Raw genomic sequence first — 12,224 nt, 5'->3', positions numbered from 1 at the left:
ACTGCATCCTTTGGTGTGAGCCGTTTACTGACAAAAATGACTGGAGAGGATGATCCGGAGGTGTTTTTGACCACATTTGAAAGGACTGCTGAAAGGGAAAAGTGGCCTAAGGAGCAATGGGCTGGACTGGTGGCCCCTCTGTTAACTGGGGAATCGCAGAAAGCTTATTATGACCTAGAGCCTGACCAAGCAAAAGACTATGTGGTGCTAAAAGCAGAAATATTGGCACGGCTGGGTGTCACCCTGGCCGTCCGGGCTCAGCGTGTGCATAACTGGACTTTTCAGGTTGGAAAACCTCCCAGGTCTCAAATGTATGATCTCATTCACCTGAGCAGGAAGTGGCTGCAGCCAGAGACTTTGACTGCACCAAACATTGTGGAACGTGTGGTTATTGATCGTTTCCTGAGAGCTCTTCCTACTGCCATCCAAAAATGGGTAAGCCATGGAGACCCAGAAAATGCAGATAAACTTGTGGATCTGGTTGAGAGGTACTTGGCTACAGAGAACCTGACCACCTCTTCTAGGGACTCACGGACTTTCCCCCCTAAGACCAGATCATCCCCAGTGACGGGTAAGATGACTCCAAGGGGTGAGGGTGGAGAGAGTGAGAGGGTGGGAGTTCTACCTAAGGTCTGACGGGAGCAGCCCAGGAAGCCCATGCTGCAAGAGGCAGCGAAAAAGATTATTTGCTACCGCTGCCGGCAAGAGGGACATATTGCAGCCAATTGGCCAGTTGTGGATGAGCCTATGCAATGTGACTTTATAAGGGAGAGACGTCAGTCGCTGTTTGCGACAGTTGCATGCACTGCCATTCGGGGACCTGAGAGACATTTATGTAAAATGTGTATTAATGGTAGGCATGTTGATGTGTTGCTAGATTCAGGTAGCCTGGTAACATTGATAAAAGCTGAATTAGTTACTACAGAGGTCTCTGGGAAGAACAGGGTGGCTGTTATTTGTGTGCATGGGGACACCCGAGAGTATCCTGTAACTTCAGTGTTTTTTGAGACCCCCAAAGGTAACCTCTCTCATCAGGTGGGGTTAGTGTCTCACTTACCACATGATGCTATTGTGGGAAGGGATTTTCCAAAATTCTGGGAACTCTGGGATTGTCCTGAGCCCCCCACTGGTGCCCCTATAGACCAGGAAGATGACCAGAATTCCTCTGGGAGTGGTGAGGACTCTCCTGAATTTCCCTTGTCGGTATTGGCGGGGGAAACTCGAGAAACTGGGGAGGAGCCAACATCCTCAGTTGAAAACATGCCGTCTGTGGAGTTTTCGGATCTTGAGGTTCACAGGGAAAATTTTGCCACAGAACAGTTAAAAGACCCCACCCTAATAAAGGCACGGGAAAATGTGGTGAAAATAGATGGCGAGTTAGTGAACCCAGATAAGACTTGCACTTACCCGTACTTCACTGTGGAAAGGGACCTGCTGTATCGAGTGGCTCAAAGGGCAGAAGAAACCATTGAGCAACTTGTGGTGCCCAAACCTTACAGGAAGTTGGTGTTAGAATTGGCCCATGGGCACATTCTGGGAGGTCATCTGGGGACCGAAAAAACCAGAGAGAGGGTACTGCAGAGATTCTATTGGCCTGGGGTCATGAAGGAAACAGAAAATTATTGTTCCTCCTGCCCTGTGTGTCAGAAGTCGGCACCTATGCCACATTTCCGTAACCCGCTGGTACCTCTTCCTATCATTGAGGTCCCCTTTGAAAGGATCACAATGGATTTGGTAGGTCCGATAATGAAGTCCGCTAGGGGGCATCAGTACATTTTGGTTATATTGGACTATGCCACCCGTTATCCGGAAGCAATTCCTCTTCGAAATACCTCGGCCAAAACCATAGCCAAAGAGCTATCTCTTGTTTTTAGCCGCGTGGGTATTTGTAAGGAACTGCTTACGGACCAAGGTACACCCTTTATGTCCCGGGTTATGAAAGAATTAGGCAAGTTGTACAAAGTGAAGCAATTGCGTACATCTGTGTATCACCCCCAAACAGATGGGTTGGTTGAAAGATTCAACAAAACCCTAAAACAAATGTTAAAGAAGGTGGTGGATAGAGATGGAAAGAATTGGGATTGTCTAATACCCTATCTGATGTTTGCCATTAGGGAGGTACCCCAATCCTCTACGGGTTTCTCACCCTTCGAGTTGCTCTATGGGAGACACCCAAGAGGGCTGCTGGATATCGCCAAGGAAACTTGGGAAAATGAGAGTTCTCCTCACAGGAGTGTGATTGAGCATGTTGCCCTGATGCAAGATAGAATTGCACAGGTAATGCCAATTGTAAAGGAACATTTAACCCAAGCGCAGTTAGCACAGCAGAGAGTGTACAACCGTGGGGCCAAGACACGTACTTTTTCCCCGGGGGATAGGGTCTTGGTGCTAGTCCCTACGGTTGAAAGCAAATTTCTGGCCAAATGGCAAGGTCCATATGAAGTAATTGAAAAAATTAGTGAGGTGAACTACAGGGTTAGACAGCCAGGAAGGCGAAAGCCGGAGCAGATCTATCACGTCAATCTGCTGAAAGCCTGGAGGGATAGGGAATCCCTAGTCGCAGAGACTTTGTCACAAGTACAGCCTGATTGCTTAGTTCCTGAGGTTGGAATAGCAGACACCTTATCGAAAGCCCAACAACAGGAGGTTAAAGAGTTTGTACTTCGTAACAAAGAGATTTTCTCTGAGCTTCCGGGACAAACATCTGGCGTAGAGCATGACATTATCACCCCGCCAGGAGAAAGGGTAAAACTAAAACCTTATAGAATACCAGAGGCCCGACGGGAGGCAATACGTGGGGAGGTTCAAAGGATGTTGGATTTGGGTGTGATAGAGGAGTCCCAGAGTGACTGGTCCAGTCCTATCGTACTAGTGCCCAAACCTGATGGGAGCTGGCGGTTTTGTAACGATTTTCGACAATTAAATAAAGTTACAAAATTTGACACCTACCCCATGCTGCGTATAGATGAGTTGATTGACCGGCTGGGAACAGCCCGATATATGACAACTCTTGATCTCACCAAAGGGTATTGGCAAATTCCCCTGGCCGAGTCGGCCAAGGAGAAAACTGCGTTTGTAACCCCAGATGGGGCATTCCAATATAAGAGAATGCCGTTTGGGTTACAGAATGCACCGGCAACATTCCAGCGGAAAATGGATAAGATTCTGAGGCCCCATCAGAAATATGCTGCAGCTTACCTGGATGATGTGATTATCCATAGCACAGACTGGGTCTCACATTTGCCAAAAGTACAAGCAGTCCTAGACTCTATCCGGGAAGCTGGGTTTACGGCCAATCCAAAGAAGTGTACCATTGGACAGGAGGAGGCCAAATATCTTGGGTACACTATTGGGAGGGGGGTGATAAAACCCCAAGTCAATAAAGTCGAGGCCATACAGAGTTGGCCACGTCCCAACAGCAAGAAACAGGTACGAGCCTTTCTGGGAATCCCTGGCTATTATCGACGATTCATTCCCCATTTTGCTTCTCAGGCTGTGCCCCTCACCAACCTGACAAAAGGGAAAGAGTCGGTTATGGTTAAATGGTCCCCAGAGGCTGAGGAAGCATTTCAGTCCTTAAAAACAGCCTTATGTAGCCAGCCAGTGTTGTACTCACCAGACTTCTCTAAGGACTTTGTTGTACAAACTGATGCATCAGACGTTGGGTTAGGAGCAGTGTTATCCCAGGTCTGGAACGGGGAAGAGCATCCAGTCATTTACCTCAGCAGGAAGTTAAAGTCCCATGAGGTAAATTACTCCACGATTGAGAAGGAATGTTTAGCAGTGAAGTGGGCTCTAGATTCCCTTTGGTACTATCTGCTAGGTAGGCACTTTGACCTGGTGACTGATCACGCTCCTTTAAAGTGGATGGCTCAGAACAAGGAGACCAATAGAAGGGTAAATAGGTGGTTCCTGGCCCTACAGGAATTTAACTTTACAGTTAAGCATCGCCCTGGTGTTAAAATGGGGAATGTGGATGCTTTGTCTCGGATACATGCGTGTCTGACTGCTGGTGTTACAACCCCAAGGTTGAAACAAGAGGGGGGGGGGGGGTATGTGGCAGCAGGCAGGTAAAGTCACCTGGTTGTATTCAGGATGGTAAATATGTGTGTCCTAGATTCAGGCTTTATGCAGACTTTTACAATTAGAGGGGAAGAGTTAATGAGCCCAGCTGAAGTAAGTGGGCTCATTAAGACCTCTACAAAAAAACCCAGCATGCTTAGGGAGATGCTCCATCCTGGAACCAGTTTTGTGTGTATAGACTGGGGAGTCTGAGATCTGTTCTGTGCGGTGAGTTAACGCCTGTGTGGCAAACCCCTACAATAGAGACAGGGACTGGGGCAGCACAAGGCTGCACCCAGTTGTTAGACAGGGAGTCTACGTGTGTAGTTAGAGGTCAAGCTGACCAGGATTTATTTTCTTGTTTTATTTTGTTTTGCTGTTATATGTATCACTGCATGTAGCCTAAATAAACCGGATCTTTTGTTTTTTGAACCTACACCGCTGTCTGCTGTGCCTGACTTTGTGTTGTGAACCCATCCAGGGGGTCACACACACCCGCTGCCGAGCTAACCCCTCACAGTATATATATATATATATATATATATATATATATAGGACAGAAAAGTTGGTGACAGAAACAAACTATTAGTAAGAACACAGAATTCAATTCAGTTCAACATCTGTTGAAAAAGTAAAGGCAAGGATATTTATATATATATATATATATATATATATATATATATACAGTGGTGTGAAAAAGTGTTTGCCCCCTTCCTCATTTCCTGTTCCTTTGCATGTTTGTCACACTTAAGTGTTTCGGAACATCAAACCAATTTAAACAATAGTCAAGGACAACACAAGTAAACACAAAATGCAATTTGTAAATGAAGGTGTTTATTATTAAAGGTGAAAAAAAATCCAAACCATCATGGCCCTGTGTGAAAAAGTGATTGCCCCCTAAACCTAATAACTGGTTGGGCCACCCTTAGCAGCAACAACTGCAACCAAGCGTTTGCGATAACGTGCAATGAGGCTTTTACAGCGTCTTGGAGGAATTTTGGCCCACTCTTCTTTGCAGAATTGTCCTAATTCAGTTACATTAGAGGGTTTTCGAGCATGAACGGCCTTTTTAAGGTCATACCACAACATCTCAATAGGATTCAGGTCAGGACTTTGGCTAGGCCACTCCAAAGTCTTCATTTTGTTTTTCTTCAGCCATTCGGTGGTGGACTTGCTGGTGTGTTTAGGATCATTGTCCTGCTGCAGAACCCAAGTTCGTTTCAGCTTGAGTACACGAACAGATGGTCGGACATTCTCCTTCAGGATCTCTTGGTAGACAGCAGAATTCATAGTTCCTTTTATCACGGCAAGTCTTCCAGGTCCTGAAGCAGCAAAACAGCCCCAGACCATCACACTACCACCACCATATCAGGATAAAAAAGAGGAGCTCATTCATCTAGAACTATAAACTAGTATCAACAAATAATGCAAAGCATACCATCTCATTAAACATGAAAAGACATTTCTTCAGGTAAAATCTTTTGGTGGGCTTGAAGGCCAAATGTGACCCAGCTGGAGAACACGATATAAGGGTTATAGCGTATATTTTCCGTTTCAGGTACACTATTTGACAAAATGTTTGTAAGCACCTGACCATCACAACTGCACTATATAGCCAAATCTTTGGTGTGGAGGAACTCGAGTGTCCTCCACAAAGCCCTAACCTCAACCCTACTGAACACATTTGGGATGAATTTTAATGCTGATTATAAGTCGGGTCTTCTCATCCAATGTCAATATGGAAACCCTTCCCAGAAGAGAGGAGGGTTTTATAGTTGCAAATGGGGGAGAGGGACGGGTTGGGTAAATCCATATTATCCATGGTTTTGGACTGGGATGTCCAAGAAGTTCATGTAGATGTGTCTACAAACCACTGATCAAAAATCATATTTTCCTATCCTAAATGGTATGCTTCTATTACATGTATTTACACACTGTAGGTCAGACTCTGAATAAAGCCAACTGGAAATAGCTCTCTAAGGTTTATTAGAAGTTGATCCAACTTATATAAAACTGTTTGATCAATAGGATATTTCAGTAGGAGAAGGACATCTTTAATATTAATCCTTAAATTCCTCTATATCAGTGGTCTCCAAACTGCGGCCAGGGGCCAGATGTGACCCTTTGCTTGCTTTTATCCAGCTCTTGGGGCACTATTTAAACTACTGATACCAAAAATGGGGCATCATTTCCCCCACTGAGACCAGTGAAGGGGCACAATTCCTCCCAATGACACCAATGATGGGGCACAATTCCTCCCAATGACACCCAAAGTTGGGCAAAATGACACCAATGGTGGTGCACAATTCCTCCCACTGACACCAACAATGGGGCCCAATTACATCAACAATGGGGCACAATTCCTCCCAGTGGCACCAACAATTGGGCCCAGTGATACTAATGATAGAGCAACAATTACTCTCAAAGACACCAAGGATGAGGCACAATTCCTCCCACTGACACCAATGAGGGGCACAATTCCTCCCAATGACACCAAGGGAGGGGCACAATTCCTCCCACTGACACCAATGAGGGGTACAATGCCTCCCACTGACACCAATGAGGGGTACAATGCCTCCCACTGACACCAATGAGGGGTACAATTCCTCCCACTGACACAAAAGATGGGGCATTGTTTATGTCCACTGATGTCAGGACCTTTTCTTCTCCATATGGGCATAGTTTGGCCCCCCTAAATTCTGAGGGACAGTAAACTGACCCCTTGTTTAGAAAGTTTGGAGACTTCTTCTCTATAATCTTAACAAATTGGTTGGCTAACATGGTCTTTACGTTTTACAGGCTTCAATTCTGATTTGAGCTAATGAACCACAAAAGAGTATTAATGATGTAACTTGGGGTACAGGTTATATTGTCTATAGAAAGATAACAACAGTGTAAATCCCCCAAAGCACTTGACCCTGGTTCTGTTTTATATCTTGTGTATGACAGCCCTTGTTAAATGGCCCTATCCAATTTTTGTTGTCCTTGCTGTAGCTACACAAAACAGCACTACTATGTGTATCACTTAAAAAAAGGAAAGAGCTTCCAGTAAGTATAAAGTGCAGGCCTGCAAATACCTGCAACATCTCTCATTCCCTTCAACCACAGCTGCATGCCAACTATTCTGAATGGGCTAAGCTCTGGAGTTTCCAGGTCGTGTTGGAACTTGTCTGCCCCTCCCATTCCTACTAACCCATCAATAAAATAAGCTGCCTGTTGGCCAATTGGAATATGTGTGAGGCTGGAGCGTGTTGGAAATCTGTTTATTCAGAATAAAAAAGTTACTCACAGCAGTCAATAGGAAGTTTTTATTTTTGAACTTGCAACAGAAAAAGTGACAGCTGCAATCTGACTGGTTGTCATTGGCATGCCTCCTATTTGTCATGTCCTACCCATGAGGAACACATATTGGGGTAATCAGAACACATTATACAGAACTGATTATATATTGCCTCTGTCAGCAGGTACTCACAGATCTGCTTGGAGCGAGCCTTTTTCGCCCGGCTCTGGTACCAGATGGTCATACCGTCAGACTCAAGCCGGTAAAGTCTTTGCTGTCGCCATCCTGGCTTTATTTTCCATAGCTGGGTGCCATTATTCATGATTTTCACATCTTCGTCATCAGACAAGGCTGAAAAGAAGAATAGAAGATATTACTTGTAGAACAAGGCTTCCATACCTTCGCCTCTATTTACCTTTGTCGGATGGTAAAATGTGAACTTAAAATACAACTCCCAGAATGCATTGAGATTAATTCGTACAGTACAGAGAAGGAATGGCTATTTAAAGAGAATGGATATGGGCACCCATCGATTCATTTTGATATTTGCATAACTCCTCCCAAGAGCCAGCCCACTTTACTGAAGGCTGCGGGCTCTTGGGACAAGTACTGAAGCATGGTGTTGTGATGGTTTCAGAAAGCTATGTAGAGCACCCCGCCAGCCACTCCCATCAGCCATGACCTGTCTACATTGCATAGAGTAGCACTGAGACCCAGTGATAAGGTCACTAGGTCTAAAATAAGGTATGTAATGAAAATGGAAAAGTTTTATTTAAACAAATTAAGTGGCATGTTGATAAGAGGGAAATGTGGGAATAAAACAGAGGACACAATATATATTTCAGCTGTAAGAAAAACTTTAACTACAGGGCTCTATTATTATGTATTCTAAGGCGCAGATGGTGTGTTTGTATAGGTGTATGTGAAGACCCCTGCCAGGTTATAATTTTCTGTTTGTGTACCCCTCATAGCCCTTGTACACACGGTCGGATATTCTGACGGAAAATGTCCGATTGGACCGTGTTGTTGGATAATCCGACTGTGTGTGGGCTCCATCGGACTGTTTCCGTCGGAATATCCGACGGACCAAGTTTTCCAGCTTGGCTATAAAATTTTCCGACAACATGATCTGATCGGACTTTGTGCGATCATGTGTACAGAATTCCGATCGGACAAAGTGCCATGCATGCTCAGATCAAATTCTTACACCAAAGCTATTGGCTACTAGTGTGAACGTAGTCGTAACGAAATAACGTCATCATGTTCTGAACGATCGGATTTTCCGACAACTTTGTCCGACCGTGTGTATGCAACAGTTTCAGACAAAATCCGTCAGACAAAATCCGACGGATTTGGTTGTCAGAATGTCCGACCGTGTGTACAAGGGCTTAGACAGCTGTTCCCGGAAACAGACAACCCCATTGGGGAATCTCCCCTAACCTAAGAATCTAAAATATTGAATTTCCCCTCACTTTCTGATTTGGTGACATTGGTCATCAGTACAAAGAGAAGGGCGAATCTCCCTAATAGGGAACCAGACAGCAATGAATACTCAGATAAAGTAGAAATCAGGTAGTGGGCCTGGGTCTTTTGTCCCTCAAAAATGAGGTGTTGGTTGGACTTGATGACTTAACCCTGGCAGGTCTACCACTCAAAGGGTGATGGCCTCCAAATTGAGAAATCCAAATTAAATTGGCAAAAGTAGCACTAGAGGGTTGTCTTAGGAGTCCATAGTCATTTCTTCCTGACATCAGTGTGACAACAAGAGGAAAAAATATGGCCAATGCGTTTTAGGGGTTGATAACCCCCTTATTTGGGGCTCAAATGATAATGGTTCCTATGGAGGTTGTTCTATGTTGGGGAAGGAATATTGATACTCATAATAGATGTGTGCAAGTGATACTAATGCAGGAGCATCTGCAGCATAGTATGTCTATTATGACTGAGGCTAGGGTTGTAGAGAGGACACCACTGTGTTCCATAATTGTAAGTGGTGTTAACCGCCTGTCTGTCCTAGGCTACGAAGCTGTGAAAAACACAGGACCAATTGGACTATAATACAAATTACTTGGCAGGTAAAACAACTCCCATATACTGTATGTAAGTAACCTCTGTATTTCGCTCTTTGCTCGGAGTTCCCTTTAATAACAGAGATCATGCATTTATTGAAAGTGCATAACAGCTGCCAATAAAATGGTGCTGACTTTATCAGTCCACCTTACCTCTCCTACTGGACAAGCTGTGACTCAGATCTGTATGTTTGGTTAAAGATTTCTCTCAGACCACAAAGTGTCTAATTCACTGCAAACAGTTTACAGAGTGATAACACAAATGGATATGAGAGCCACCTGGGAAACCACACAACCCTGGAGAAAGCAAGGATATGAAAACACAAACAAGTTATTGGAGAGTGTTCAAAAAGAGAGGGATGGCTGGACTGATCAGATTTGTGATGCTTTTGGCCCAAAGGGCAGGTTGGGAGCCCCTTATAGTGGACACAGGAGATGTGCAAAGCCAGAAACATGGTGCAGAGCTCTCAACAAAAGAGTCCTCAAGAGATATAAGTTGTCAGGAGAATGCTGACATTTTATTAACTGGCTGGCTGCATTGAGTTCTGGCTAGGATGGCTGGGCTGAGTTTTGGCCTGGATGACTGGGTTGGGTTCTGGCCTGGCTGGCTGACTGGCTGGGATGAGTTCTGGTCTGGCTGGCTGGGCTGAGTTCTGGCCTGGATGACTGGGTTGAGTTCTTGCATGGCTGGCTGGGCTGAGTTCTGGCCTGGCTGGATGGACTGAGTTCTGGCCTGGCTGGCTGGGTTGAGTTCTGACTTGGCTGGCTGGGCTGAGTTGTGCCCTGGCTGTCTGGGCTGAGTTGTGCCCTGGCTGTCTGGGCTGAGTTATGGCCTAGATGACTGGGCTGGATTCTGACTTGACTGGCTAGGCTGAGTTCTGGCCTATATGACTGGGCTGGGTTCTGACTTGACTGGCTAGGCTAAGTTCTGGCCTGGCTGTCTAGACGGAGTTCTTACCTGGCTGGCTAGCTGTCTGTGTTGAGTTTTGGCCTGGCTGGTTGGGTTGAATTTCTGGCCTGGTTTTCTGGGCTTATTTACGACCTGGCTGGCTGGGCTGAGTTCTGCCCTGGATGACTGGGCTGCACACTGACTTGGCTGGCTGGGCTGAGTTCTAGCCTAGATGGCCGGGCTGAGTTCTGGGTTGAGTTATGCCTGGCTGTCATTTATTACTATTGTTTGTTCTGGTGCTGCTTCTTGTGATCCTTCACGCTCCCGGGTCACATACAGGCTGCTATAATAGACGCAAGAGGAGGATCACAGGGGGCAGTGCTATATCAAATAGCAGTTAAATATTGCAGCCACCTCCCTGCACCACTCTACATATAAAGTGGAGTAGTACTTCTGGGGAGAGTTAGCACTGTGGGGTTCTGAGGATTAATGATGTGTTTTTTAATGCACACTGCACTAGTTATTACCGACCTCTGAATTCTGCATTGCTATTTATTAACTATAAGGAGGAAAGGGTGACTGACAATGTAATGTATAATGTCACAGTCATCCTATGGCGCGGTCAAACATACATAGGAAGTGGTCCATTATGACCTTTACTTGGCAGAATCAAGAGGAAAGATTTAAAATAAGGAAATGAGATGAGGGAAGGCATGTGGCTACCTAAATGTGTACCATTCCAGTACATGGACAATTTTCTGTCTTTGCCTGGACACACACTTTTAATAGATAAGGAAAATGAAGTAAGCTTTTGATCAAACGAGTCTTGTTGGATAGGCCAAGCAAGTATATTAAAAGTCATCACATACTGTACATTTTTATCCATTTGACCCCCCAATATGTAGGTCTAAATATCCTATGGTCAGGCTGTCCATGAAAGCAGAACTGGGTTATCCTAATATATATTGAGCAATTCTTGTAGGGACTACTTGATACAACTTCAAGAGTAGTTTATAATTAGGTTCAGAAGCATAAGTATTAATAGACCTCTTGCATGTGGTTTTCTGGATCTGCTTCCACGTTCAATCCAGTACCCAAATCAGATTTCTATTTTAAATTGTAATCTAACAAAGTGCCAGGTAAACTAATGCAGGAAGTAACCGGGAAATCAGACCAGAAGCATGAGGGTCATTTAGATAAGTATATGCAAAACTTCTGTTTCTATGTTGTCTTTGTTTAATATGGCCAGTTCAAACAGACATTGGTACTTCTCTCGTCCAAGGCAAATTGACATTGTCTCCTGAAAGCTGATTCCACCCCCATCAAGGTATACTCAGGAATTTGTACTCCCTCACAATCTGCCTGTTCTGTTGGGGAGCAGAGTTTCCAGGTATAGCAGTGCAGGGCTTACAGATATTGGGGAGCACTTAACGTCCCTATGTGACAGTGCTTTGTCCCAAGCTGATAATTGCTGGGCTTTAACGCTGTCACATAGAGGGAAACAGTGATGTTACCCACCAGGTGGTTTAATGCATTGGATACTACTCTAGCATATTATGACAGACGTATCTGTCAAATGAAGCCCTCCAGCGCTGACCTGTCACTTCTTCTGGCTCTTCCATGTTCAGCTGGTCTTCCTTCTGTGTTTGTGTTCTCCGATTGCTTGAATGGCCAGGCCGCCATGCCATCACTCCTGTGCATGTGCATTGCAGTCAGAATTATGACACTGCAATCAAAGCACGAACTATGGTTCCAATGCAGAGGTAACTGTATGAGTGACAGCATTGGCTGGAGCCAACATCTAAATCTACTAAACAGCAATGCTTAAGAAGATTTTAAAGGTACTTTTAGGGAAGACAAATTTCAAGCTTTACAGAGTTACATAGTTAGGTTGAAAAAAGACACCAAGTCCATCCAGTTCAAC

At 44.8% G+C, this 12,224-nt stretch overlaps 1 protein-coding gene across 1 annotated transcript in view; it reads right to left on the bottom strand.

The window, feature by feature from the left end:
- PLCD3 (phospholipase C delta 3) overlaps positions 1 to 12,224 on the bottom strand; it is a 94,951-nt gene that overhangs the window by 44,346 nt on the left and 38,381 nt on the right. Inside the window, exon 2 of the mRNA XM_077460077.1 lies at positions 7,535 to 7,693. Coding sequence (XP_077316203.1) covers positions 7,535 to 7,693 — 159 coding nt within the window. The remainder of the gene's footprint in view (positions 1 to 7,534; positions 7,694 to 12,224) is intronic.

The sequence above is a fragment of the Lithobates pipiens genome, unplaced genomic scaffold (genome assembly GCF_037356315.1).
Source record: "Lithobates pipiens isolate NorthernLeopardFrog02 unplaced genomic scaffold, aLitPip1_a1.2 Scaffold_28, whole genome shotgun sequence".
Classification (NCBI taxonomy): domain Eukaryota; kingdom Metazoa; phylum Chordata; class Amphibia; order Anura; family Ranidae; genus Lithobates; species Lithobates pipiens.
The sequence above is the reverse complement of the archived record's forward strand: the minus strand, read 5'-3'. Positions and strand labels throughout refer to the sequence as shown.